The sequence below is a fragment of the Colius striatus genome, chromosome 18 (genome assembly GCF_028858725.1).
Source record: "Colius striatus isolate bColStr4 chromosome 18, bColStr4.1.hap1, whole genome shotgun sequence".
Lineage (NCBI taxonomy): Eukaryota > Metazoa > Chordata > Aves > Coliiformes > Coliidae > Colius > Colius striatus.
In genome coordinates this window covers 631650-643401 of record NC_084776.1, presented here as the reverse complement: position 1 = coordinate 643401, position 11752 = coordinate 631650, and the positions used below count along the sequence as shown (strand labels likewise).

The following is an 11752-nucleotide window of genomic DNA, read 5'->3' as shown; positions in this document are numbered from 1 at the left end:
GGATGTGGCTGTTGTCCTGCTGCTCGCTGTGTTTTGAGCTGTGTGGATGCAGCTGAGCTGACCCCAGCTGCCGGCAGGTCTGGCAGTGCTGTGCAAGGGCCATGGTTGCCGGCAGAGTGCGGGTCCTTAGGCAGGAGCAGCTGAGGAAATGAGCCCAATGCTGCACTCGTGTCATGACTCGTGTCATGGGGACTCATGCCCGGCTGGGGAGGGCTGGGAGCTGGCAGCCCCACGCTCTGGCTCACCATGGCCGACATCCTGCCCCTTCCCAGAGCAGCGGCTGCTCTCTAGAGCTGCCAGCCCTTGCCAGCAGTGGGGAGACAATAGTTGCCCTCCAGGATGGCTCAGTCTCCAGCATGGCTTGATTGCCCTGGTGTGCAGAGCCATATGGTGCCTGGGCACCCACGTCCAAACCCCTGGTGTCTACAGGGCTCAGGAGGACCAGGTCACTCAGGCTGATGCTGCCAAGGACTCGGGTCCTCTGCAGCCTGTCCCATCACTGGGCTCCGCAGCCAAGCTTGTGCCTCATGTACCCGCCTGTCCTAAACCCTGTAGTTGCCGCTGGGGACCAAGCGCTGCCGGGAATCCCGGACAACACGGCGTGTGCCGGGCCTGCATCGCTCTGGTGTGCCAGGGAGGTCTGTGCTGGGGTTCGAGTCTGGCTGCTGCCCTCCAGAAAGATCTGCTGGTAGCTGCTGTGGGTGAGCCCTGGCCCCACTGGCGATGCCAGGAGCTGCTCAGGTGAGAGTGCCGTGCATCCCGGAGCTGCAATCCTCCTGCTCGCTGTGAGCCCCATCCTGGCGCGTCTCAGACGGTGACACAGCCCGGTCCGTCCCCGGCGCGGCGCCACAGGTACGTGTGAGCCTGGGACGTGTCAGCCCCATGCACACAGGGGGTGGCCAGGACCCCCCTCCCAAGCACCCCTGCCTCGCCTCGCTTACACAACATTATCATTTCATAATACTCTGAAATATACATGAAGTTGGCTGAATGCAGATGAAATTGCACCATTTACTTCATGAATATTTCATGCAGCCTCAGCTCCGAAGTTTCTGACTGGCAGAGCCAGGAGCCAGGGCCGGACCATGCTCTCCCCTGCCCCACGCAGGAGGTGACGGGGACTCATGGGGACGTCTGTGCCTGGCACCCACGCTGGCATCTCCTTCCTCCTCCTGGGTGTTGCTGACACCATGTCCTTCTTGCCCAGGCTCCTGCAGGTGGAGGGGAAGCAGCGTCCAGCCGTGCCCAGGCCCCTGGCAGCCCACTGCCTGAGGCAGATCCCCTCTTACAGGGTCCTGGAGCAGGGGAGGGTGGAAAGTGCCAGGACAGTGTGTGTCAGCCTGGACAAACAGCCTTTTTGCTGTGCCAGCAAGCTGCCCTGCCGCCTCCTCTGCAGCGTTGCTCCTGCCACCGGGGTCCTGCCTGTACTCTCCAGCCCTGCCGCTTGTTGCAGCGCTTCCCACTTGAGCATCCCAGGCAGATGCCATTAGCAGCCTCTCTCCCCTCCCCTGCCTCCTCAGTAATGAAGACATTAAGCGTGGTGGCTGCTACCTCTGGCCTCTGCAGCTCCTCACCTCCTTCCACGGCTCATTCCCAGGGGAGCGATTCCCCTGTTGTGCCCCAGCTCTCTGTGGGGCCACAGTGGTCTCCATCCTGGGAAGTAGGTACGACCTCCTGTCATCTCCACCGGCTCCTGTGATGGCAGTGCTTGTCCCTCCTGGGGCTGAGGACGTCCTGGGGTGAGCACCCCGACCCCAGTCCCCCACCACCGCTCGGGGTTGGTGGCTGCTCAGGACTGGACACACTGCTTTGTATGGATGGCACAGCATTTTGGGTAATGAAATATTCACAGGTCAGTGATTCCTTGAGAAATGACGGGGATCAGTCAATTCCTTTTCAGGGAGTAATTTTCTTCCCCTTCACGGCCTCTGTTTCATGTTGACAGTCATTAGCATGAGCCAGTGGCCGGATCGAAGCGGGGACGTTGCAGCAGTCACGTGGATGAGCCGTGCCGGGCATGGCCGTGCAGCCCCCGGGTGCTGGGGGAGGCTCTCCCGCTGCCCCAGGGCACTTTCTGAGCCCATCTGCTTCACTGCCCTGCTCCCAGGCAGCGGGCATGAGGGCACAGGCTCCTGCCAGCCTCTGTGTGTGGTGCCTTGGCCGGCCCCAGCTCCGTGTCCCGCGGGCGGACCCCAGCGCAGCAACGCGCTGCAGGCCTGTTGCAGCAGCAGGCGGCTGCCTCAGTGCAGGCAGAGCCACGGGCTGGGAGTGACCTCAGGGAATTGCTCAGCACCCGTCTCCTGCTCAGCTCTGAGCTTGGGCTGTGTCACCGTGTGTGAGGGGATGCCCTGACGGCAGGCTGGGTCAGCGGAACGCGCTTTCTGCCGGCACTGCCTGCAGGACGTGCTGCCTGTTGTGGCTTTGCAGCTTGGGAGAACGTCTTGGTGGTGTCCTTGGACACTGTGGTAGGATCAGGACACAGCAGGTGGCTGGTCTCAGCGGGGCCCGGGCTGGGCTGGCTGCCCGTGGGTCTGTGCTGCCCGTCTCCCAGACACCGCAGCTGCAGACCCCCGGGTGTGTGCTGCCGCTGGGGCTCCCTCCTGCTGGCGCTGGGGAGCGTGTGGTGACGGGACTGTGTCGGGCTGAGCCCGGTGTGCAGGACGAGGCATTGCAGGCACAGCTGTCGGGAGGAGTTTCTCTGGGCTGGAGATGAGCACAGACCAGGCCAGGGCAGCAGGGTGACCACGAGGCTTTTGGAGGAAACTCTGGACACTTTTGCAGCAGCCAGGAGTGAGGGGATCAGCCCCAGGCCAGGCTCACACCAGGGTGGACGTTGTGACTGTGTGTGCAAGCAGAGGCTGTGGCTGAGCACAGGCACAGCTCGCTGGCCAGCCTGGCGAGCTGCTCGTGAGGGACTGGGGAGCTTGAGACCCCCACACTGCACCTTTGCACCATGCCAGCAGGATGCCCACCGCGGCCAAGGTGTCCTGGCACGTTGCAGGGTGCTGGGGCCAGCGCGTGCCCTGTCGTCAGCCTGATGCTCTGTGCTCAGCTCATTGCTCAGACGTGTTCTCTGTGTTTGGGGGCTCCTGGTGCGCTGTTTGCTTAGAAAGGAGCAAATGTTAGAAATGGCGTCGTCAGCCCCGAGCTGACAGGCACAATCACCAAAGTGCGGCGTCGGCAGGAACCGGCCCCACGCGCTAAATGACTTGAAAGGAAATGGCCTGGATTGTGCTGAGGAGGCAGAGTGCAGTGGGGAGAAAGCAAGTGGAGCAAACAAAAAAAACTTCATTAATTAAAGAAACTCGTTAATGAGGGACATTTAATCAGCTAAAGATGATATCTACCCCCTGCCTGCTGCGGCAGCCGCTGCACAGGGCTGGTGGCACGAGGCTGAGCCGCGGGCAGGGCAGGGGACACCGTCAGGGGAGCTGAGGGTCCTGCCAGCTCTGCCCCTCGTGCTGGGCTTGGGGAGTTTCCTGCATCCAGCTGGATGGAGCCACTCCCGGGGGCTACCTGGGCCTCCGGGGCTCCTCAAGCTGCTTGGCACAGTGCTCTGTAGAGGAGCTGGAGCAGCAGGATGCCCATGGGATGCAGCAGCCTGTCCTGCGCTTCCCAGAGCCCCTTGATGGCAAAAGCCTCAGCTCCTCATCCCAGCCCCTCTGCTCTCAGCCCCGTGATGGTTCACCTAAGGCTGTGCCACAGCCCTGAGGCTATCCTGCCCAAGCAGAGGGGCAGAGTGGGGAGCAGAGGCACTGGGGTGCTGCTCGTGCCCCCCATGCTATGTCAAATACTGATGGCTTTGCTCCATGCTCAGCTTTGAGTTCTGCACTGATCTGTCTCCTGTATTAAATCAGGGCTACAGGCTATCAATGATCAGAATTTCTTTTAATATAGATGCCTCACAAAGTGCTGGGCAGGAGCATCCCCCACACCCTGGGCAGTGTGAGCAGGGGATGCCTGTCAGACCCCTGTCCCTGGCACCACGGAGGGCTCACTGTGCAGCTGGGCACCCTGAGCTGTGGGGCAGAGGTGGGTCCCCAGGATCCCCCAGGTACTTGGCACAAGGAGAGACCCAGGGAAGGGGTTTCTCTGGTACGGGCTCAAGCACTGCTGTGTTGGGGGGCAGAGGGGCTCGCTCACTGTCTGGGGACAGGGCTGTTCCCACACTGCAGGCTGCTTGGAGCTGCAGACAGAGGAGGGCCCAGGCAGTGTTAGGTGTGGAACGGAGGCAGCCACTTCTCTGTGACATCGATGGGCCTTGCACAGCCAAACCAGTTGCCATACCCCTCCCCAGGGGCCCTTGCCCCTGGCATCCCCCCACCACCGAGCCCTGGCCCTGCCCAGGGATGGAGGGGCAGTGCTGTTGGGAGGAAGGCACTGGGAGCCATAGGTCTGCACCTCTGCAGCACCGGCAGCAAAACAGGGGAACTTAATGGTCCCTGAATGAAATAATACTCAGGCTGACAAGCACTGCGACGGCTCTAATTAATAACAGATATGAACGTGGCTGTCGGGATAGGCTGGCAAGGGGCCAGTGGGGCCCAAGACTTGGGCAGGTGGGGATGATCTCTGCCCCAGCACCCACCTTCATCCCCCTGCCTGCTGGCTCATCCCGCCTGGGCAGTGGTGCCCATCCTCAAGGACGAGTGTCCAGCACAGGGAATGCAGGAGCGGCCCTGGCTGCTCCTGCTGCTGGCTCCCTTCGCAGGCTGGGAGGGTCAGATGTGAGCAGGGGTTGCAGGCAGGGGCAATCGGGCACTGGGCACAGGATGGAAACCCTCAGTGGTGCAGGCAGGAGCATCACCCCGGCTGCCTGGCTCGATGGGGCTGCACCGCCCCGCAGCTCCGGCAGCCCCTGGCCGTGCTGGCAGGTGCCTGAGGCTGGCGTGGCCCCCAGCAGCTGAGTCAGCACGGAAGGCGCTGGCGCAGCTGCCGGTGACTTGCAGATCTGTAGCGGGGTCTGCACGTGGTCCCCAGCACGGGCTCCGCTGCCTCCCTCGCAGGCGCGATGGCCTCGCCAGCTCTGCCAGCTGCGGCCCCCCAGCAGCCCCCCGCTGCCCCTCCACGCCATAAATCGGCCACACACACAATTAAGGAGCCTGTCTGCAGGGCTGAGCCGCAGCTGTATTTCATGGGCGAGTGGCTGCCACGGCAGGTTGTAAAGCACTGAGGGGCTGCTGGCGCTGGCCCAGGCGGTCGTGGCCTCTTGGCCATGGCGGGAGCTGCTGCCGTGTGCCACGGTGGGTGTCTGTGGCTGCCGGTGCTGCACACATGTGGGTGAGAGAGGAGAGCTGGAGAGTGCATGCAGGGCTGTGAGGATGGGTGTGCAGGAGAGGCCCAGGCTGGCAGCCCCAACCCCAGCGGGCAGCCCTTGGCGCGTGGTGCGGGTGCAGCTCACCCCGTTTGACCAGGGCAGCCCAGCCGCTGAGTTAGAGCAAAAGGTCTAATCAAATATTTAGCAGTTAATTGATCCATGTCTGGTGTTTGCCAAGGGGCCGTTGGCATCCCTCCTGGCTGCCCTTCCCTGCCTCCCTTCCCTGGCCTTGCTCCCCTTCACTGCTGCCTCTGTGGGTACTGGTGCTCTGCAGCCCCCCCTGGAGCAATGTTACTCTCCTGGCTTTGCTTTGCCCCACACAGGGCTCCAATCCAAGGGCTGCCCTGGTTTCCTTCATGGAGGAGAAGGTGCTGTGCAGGCTCCCCTAATTAAGACCCAGTGGAGGGGGTGAGGGGATGCTCCATCCTCCTGCTGCCTGAGCCCCAAGCACTGGGCAGTCACGACTCCGGAGTGAGGGGAGATGGGGGCTCAGCTGCTGGCAATGCCACCCGGGAGCTGCCATGGCACAGAGACCTGGGTTGGGGGTGGACAGCAAAGGCTGTGCTGGGGCTGAGGGGGCTGGGTCTGGCTGAGGGGACCAGGCCCCCTCCCTGGGGCAGGTGGTAACCCCAGCATCCCGGGGCCCCTGATGGGTAAGGGGCTGGTGCCGCTGTCTCGGCAGGGTAACCAGGACGCCACGGCTCCGCCGGACGCGATGGCTCAGCCCTACCCTCCGGCCCAGTACCCCCCACCCCCCCAGAACGGGATCCCCGCAGAATACGCGCCGCCGCACCCGCACCCCACACAGGACTACTCGGGGCAAAGCACAGTACCAGAGCACGCCATGACCCTCTACACACCAGCACAGAGCCACGCCGAGCAGCCGGGCACCGACGCCAGCACACAGTCCATAGCAGGGACGCAGACGGTACCGGTAAGGGCGCGGGGGCAGCGGTGCTGGGCTGGCTGCGATCCCTTGGGGTGCTGGGTGGGTTGCCCTCGCCAGCTTGCTCCCTCACAGCCCCTCCTGTCGTTTCTAATCACTTGTAATCTACCTGCTTGGCTGCCTTCCCACCAGAGAGCTTCAATTACGAGCTTGTAATGCAGCGCCAGGAAAGTGCTGAGCTGAGCACTTCGCAGCCCGGCTGCAGCGTGCCCGTGTGCCGCCCGGCGACAGCGGGAGAAGCCACATGATGATGCTGGCTGTCCCTCTGCACGGGGTCACCCCAGGGTGTGTTCCCTGTGCCCCCCAACACGCAGTCCCCTGGAGTGGGTGGTGCTCTGACCCCGCTGGCTGTGGGCAGGGGCGATGGCTCTTCCCCAGGCTGGGCATTCCTCAAGTCTCTGCAGGCAGAGATTCCCTCCATCACCTCCCAGCTCACTGGGCTGTGGGGAGACCCACAGGGTGCTGCCCAGAGCTTGGGGACCACTGGGTCAAGGGTGCCCCTGGGGCAGGGCCAGGCACAGGGGAGGGGGAACGTGGGGCTGGGAAGTCCCGGGCTGACAGCCGGTGGTGCTTCCCTCAGCAGACAGACGAGGCGGCACAGACAGACAGCCAGCAGCTACACTCCTCAGACAACACAGACAAGCAGCAGCCCAAGAGGTTACACGTCTCCAACATCCCCTTCCGATTCCGGGACCCCGATTTGCGGCAAATGTTCGGGGTGAGTCCAGCCCCATCCAGGCACCTGCAGCCTCTGCTCTCTGCTCTTTGCCCCACAGCACCGCAGGGACCCTGCCCCAGCCCTGCCTGCATGGCACCAGGAGTCCCCATGGCAGCCCTGTGCCAGCAGCCCCAGGTGTGGGGCTGGGGGCTCTGTGGGTGCTCACCCCTCTGCCCTCTCCTCTTGCAGCAATTTGGGAAGATCCTGGACGTGGAGATCATTTTCAATGAGCGGGGCTCTAAGGTGGGTGCTGCCTGTGGCTGGTGCTGTTTTGGGGAGGGGACCAGGTGAAGCCGGGGTGCCCAGCAGCTCCTCTACCCGCTCTCCCCTCCTCTGCTGCCCTGCAGGACCCAGGCATGGGGTACCCCATCACCGGGCAATGTGGGTCCCTGAGCACTGGAGGGAGGGCTGGGCTTGCTCTGCCCCCCTGCACAGGCAGCTCGTGTCCCTCTCTGTGTGGATGTCTCTGTTGTATCTTCCCTGCTTTCTGTGCCCCTCTCCCAGACTCTCCTCCCAGCTCGCAGGCGATGCCGGGGCCTCAGCTGGGACCCCCGGCCCGAGCGGGGACCCCAGCCTGGGCTCTCCATCTCTGCACTGCGGCAGCCTCATCTCCTGCGCCAGCTCTCCTGATTCACCCCCTCTCTCTCTCTGTCCCCGCACCCTCTCTCTGTCTCTTTCTGTCTCTTTCTTTCTCCTTTTCTCCTCTGCTCACAGGGTTTTGGGTTTGTAACTTTTGAAACTAGCACAGATGCCGACCGGGCACGGGAGAAGCTGAATGGCACCATCGTAGAGGGCCGGAAGATTGAGGTGCTCAGATAAGTGTGCTAGTGCCATGCCCGCGTGTGCGTGCGGCCCCTGGCCCTGCCCAGGGGGCTTTCTCCTGCCTGGGGCTGCAGCCAGGGGAGAGCTGGGGCAGGGGACGCGTTGGGGCAGCGCCAGGTCCCAGCCCGGTCCCGCATGCCCGGGGGAGCCGTGCCCAGCGCGTGCATGCGTCCGGGAGCGTGTGTGCCGGCTGCCGGGACAGTCAGCCCTTGACACAAGGAGCCCCCCATGCCTCTGCTCAGCCGCCCTGAGCTCTGCAGGGAGCAGGGGGGCTCTCTGCTCCGTGTGCTGTGCCAGAGAGGGCAGGGTGCTGTGCAGGCAGCTGCCACGCTGCCCAGACAACAAGGCTTCTCTTTCTTCAAGCCAGGCAGAGGGATCAGGCTCTGCTGGCTCCTTGGCAGGACCTTGCTGGTTGCTGGCGGTGGGAAGTGGGGCAGCATGGGGAGGGGGCAGCAGGATGCTGAGGTTGCCAGCAATGCTCAGCACAGGGCAGGGCAGCCGGGCAGGGCCCAGTGATGCCCCCATGGAGAACATGGTCTGACAAAGCAGGCAGGAGCTCACAGGCACTCGCAGGAGGGAGCTGGGCTTCTGCCCACTGTCTGTCCTTCCTGTGGGCCAAGGTGGGCTGGGGTGGACACAGGAGGTGTCTGGACCTGGTGGCAGCATGTCAGGGCTCAGCCTGAGCAATGACACCGCAGCGGTGAGGGCACTGGCCACCAGCCCAACCAGTGCCTGTCACTCGAGCTGGGAGGCCTGGGCTGGGGGGACGGGCAGGACAGTGTCACGGCAGCGTGGCTGCGGGCAGAGACTCGCCCCACGTCTCCCCGTGCTGCTGCCACCCTTCACTCTGGCACCTGAAGCAGCAGTGACACGCCGAGTGCAGCCGAGTGGGCCTGGGCACAGCCCCACCAGCCCCACAGCCCCCAGGCACTGAGCTCCCTCCTCTCCCCACAGGTGAACAACGCCACAGCCCGGGTCATGACGAACAAGAAGGCTGCCAACCCTTACACCAACGGTACGGGCTGGAGCTGCGGTGGTGGGGGCATCCCCGAGCATCCTCGCTGCCAGGCTGCTGCTCAGCTCCTGCAGCAAACACCCGTCACACCTTCAGGCATTCAGGAGGGCGGCCGCTGGGATGGGAGCTGCTGCCCCTTGGAGCCCGGCCGGGGTGGGGGGAGCACAGGGGGAGGATGCCCTCGGCCTCACCAGCTCTCTGTGCCCACAGGCTGGAAGCTGAACCCGGTGGTGGGAGCGGTCTACGGCCCCGAGTTCTACGCAGGTAACACGGGGTTGGGGCCAGCCCTGCCGTGGGTCCCCCCTGACACTGGCCCCACACAGCGCCCGGCCCCACCACATCCCTCCCTCCCTCCCGCAGTAACGGGGTTCCCCTACCCCGCCACGGGGACAGCCGTGGCCTACCGAGGGGCTCACCTACGGGGACGAGGACGTGCCGTCTACAACACTTTCCGAGCTGCGCCGCCGCCCCCGCCCATCCCCACCTACGGCGCGTGAGTACCCACCAGCACCGGCACCTTTGCCAACACATCGCTCCAGTTCCGCTGCCATCGGAAGCTCCCCCAGCACCTCCTGGGCTTGGGCTTTGTGACACCCTTCCCCCAGCTGCTGCCTCTGGGCTGACCCTGGGTCCAGCAGCCCCTGTGCCCCAAAGCACCGGCCGGCACCCCGGCTGAGGTGGGTGGTTCAATGGGAATGCTCTGTCCCGGCACACGCGGCCACTCCAGTGTCAGGCACAGACATGGCGATCTGTGGCTGCTCCCAGCAATGGTCATGCCCTGGACCTCTCCATCCCTGTGGCACCACCTGCCCTGTGCCCACCCCCACATCCCTGCCCTCGCTACCGGGAGTCCTAGCCCAGGATGTGACCTCAGGCTGCCTGGGTGGCCTCTCTAGCAGCAGCTCCCCCCATTTCAACCCTCCCTGGCAGCCAGTGGCACAGGCTGGGCTCTGATGCCTCCACCTTCCTTGCAGGGTCGTCTACCAGGACGGGTTCTACGGAGCCGAGATCTACGTAAGTGCTGCTGTGCCAGGGTCTGGGAGCGAGCGGCACCAGGGGGGCTCAGCCTTGGGCTCTGCCCCCTGCCAGCTCCTTCCCCAGGGAAGGCAGCTGGAGCCCGGGCAGAGGGGAGTGGGCAGGGTTGGCACCGCGTGGGTCCTGTGCCGCAGGCAGCCCCTCGCAGGGCCCTGTGTGGCGTCCCCAGCCATGGCGGGCGCCGGTGCCCTCTCACACCCACGTTTAACCTCCGTATTTAAGAAGCCGTGGGTGATATTTCAGGCGGGCAGCTGAAGGATTTATCTAACATGACACCTCATTAAAGCGATCAGGGAGGTGACATTCTCTCCTCTGGAAGTTTAATGTTTTAAGGTTAATGTTTGTGAGAGCCCCTGGGGAATGGTTAATGAGGCTGCTGTGTGCTGGGTGGCACAAGCACCGGCTCCCATGGGGTCTCTTCGCTGCTCCTTGGCAGTGCCCAGGGGTGTGCAGCTTCCCCAGCCCCCCAGGCTGCCCCCTCACTGACACGTCTCTCTCTGCTGCAGGGGGGTTACGCTGCCTACAGATACGCTCAGCCTGCAGCAGCAGCAGCAGCGTACAGCGACAGGTGAGCACCGCAGCACTGCTCCGGGGGATGATGCCCCATTTCCTCCTGCAGCAACCGGCCCCACACACCCACAGCTCAAGCCCCACAGGATGAGACCAGAGCCAGGCACCATGAAGGCATCCTGCAAACCAAGGCCCACGTGCTCTCCTGGGGCTCACTCTGCAAAGGGAGAAGCGGGGAGCCCGAGGGGCTCCTGGGCACAGCAAAGGGAGGGGGGCTGCTGAGGGGAGACAGCCCCCCGACCCTGGATACTAACACCCAGTGCTGTGTTTGCTCCTAGTTACGGCAGAGTGTACGCCGCGGCAGACCCGTACCACCACACCATCGGCCCCGCCGCCACGTACAGCATCGGCACCATGGTAAGAGCACCCCCTGCGGCCTTTCTTTGCCCCTCGATGTGAGCTGCAGCCGGCCTGGGGAGGGGGCCCGGCCCAGCAGCCGGGACGCTCGCGGGGTGCAGGGGCTGCGGGGGGAGCCGGCGGCAGCGGCAGGAGCAGCGCAGCCCCTGCCAGGCTCTGTCTGCAGGCAGGAGAGAGAGGAGACCCCCACCCACCCCGTGCCCCGTCACACCCACTGGTGCAGCCCTGTGCAGTCCTGCCCACACATGCCAGGGGCGGGGTCCTGGCTACCCCCGACACTGACTGCATGGGCCCTGCCTGGGGACCAGGTCCCCATTTGTCCTCGCACATCCCTGTCTCGTCCCACATCCCCAGACCCACATGCATCCCGCACAGGCAGCAGGCGTGTGCCTGCCGGCGCCTGCAGCCCACGCACGCACGCGGCTCTCAGCTCTGCAGCCAGCATCAAAGATGAAAAATCCAACTCATGGGTGGGATCTCAAAGCCAAACTCTCTTTTTCTTCCCTTTTTTCACGCCGGGGCTGGGCTGCCCAGCGCCCCTCAGCACCCCCAGCCCCAGGCAGCCCTGTCCCACAGGGGATGGCAGGCAGGTGCCAGCCCGGTGCTGCGGCAGGGATGGGGATGGGCTCCTCTGTGGTCACTGCAGGCAGGAGGAGGCCCAGTTACAGCAATGCCACGCTGGGGTCACTGAGGCTCGATGCTCCCCACGGCTGCCAGCCTGTGCTCGGCTGCCAGGCAGCAGCCCAAGCCGCCGCTGAGCCCAGGCAGCGCTGGGCGCCCACAGCCCTGACCGCCCCTCATGTCCCAAGGACAGAAACAATTTGGTGGCATTTTAAAAGAAAAAAGGAGAAAAAAATGAAGGGAAGAACTGGGCTTTGCCTCTCTCTCAAATACTGATTGGCTTTTTTTTCATCTTTGATGTTTCAGGCTAGTCTATACCGAGGAGGGTACAGCCGCTTCACTCCCTACTAG

At 64.0% G+C, this 11752-nt stretch overlaps 1 protein-coding gene across 4 annotated transcripts; it reads left to right on the top strand.

The window, feature by feature from the left end:
• Positions 1-5999: 5999 nt before the first annotated feature.
• RBFOX3 (RNA binding fox-1 homolog 3) lies at positions 6000-11752 on the top strand. Of its 4 annotated transcripts, none has more exons than XM_062010503.1 (11): positions 6000-6245; positions 6844-6981; positions 7171-7224; positions 7696-7788; positions 8758-8818; positions 9029-9082; positions 9179-9311; positions 9793-9832; positions 10360-10421; positions 10702-10780; positions 11708-11752. In XM_062010503.1, exons 1-11 carry the CDS (start codon positions 6033-6035, stop codon positions 11750-11752), a joined length of 972 nt encoding a protein of 323 aa, XP_061866487.1. In that variant the 5' UTR covers positions 6000-6032. The 4 variants fall into 4 exon arrangements, with proteins under 4 accessions (XP_061866487.1, XP_061866486.1, XP_061866483.1 ...); XM_062010499.1 differs by having other exon boundaries at positions 6018-6251; XM_062010501.1 differs by having other exon boundaries at positions 6033-6251; positions 6847-6981.

Bases quoted from the DNA above. Each gene is read 5' to 3' on its own strand.
- RBFOX3 (XM_062010502.1), top strand. From the start codon at position 6,033: ATGGCTCAGCCCTACCCTCCGGCCCAGTACCCCCCACCCCCCCAGAAC. The intron at 6,246-6,843 runs GTACCGGTAAGG...TGCTTCCCTCAG, and splicing joins CCATAGCAGGGACGCAGACG to CAGACAGACGAGGCGGCACA. The intron at 10,422-10,701 runs GTGAGCACCGCA...GTTTGCTCCTAG, and splicing joins GCAGCAGCGTACAGCGACAG to TTACGGCAGAGTGTACGCCG.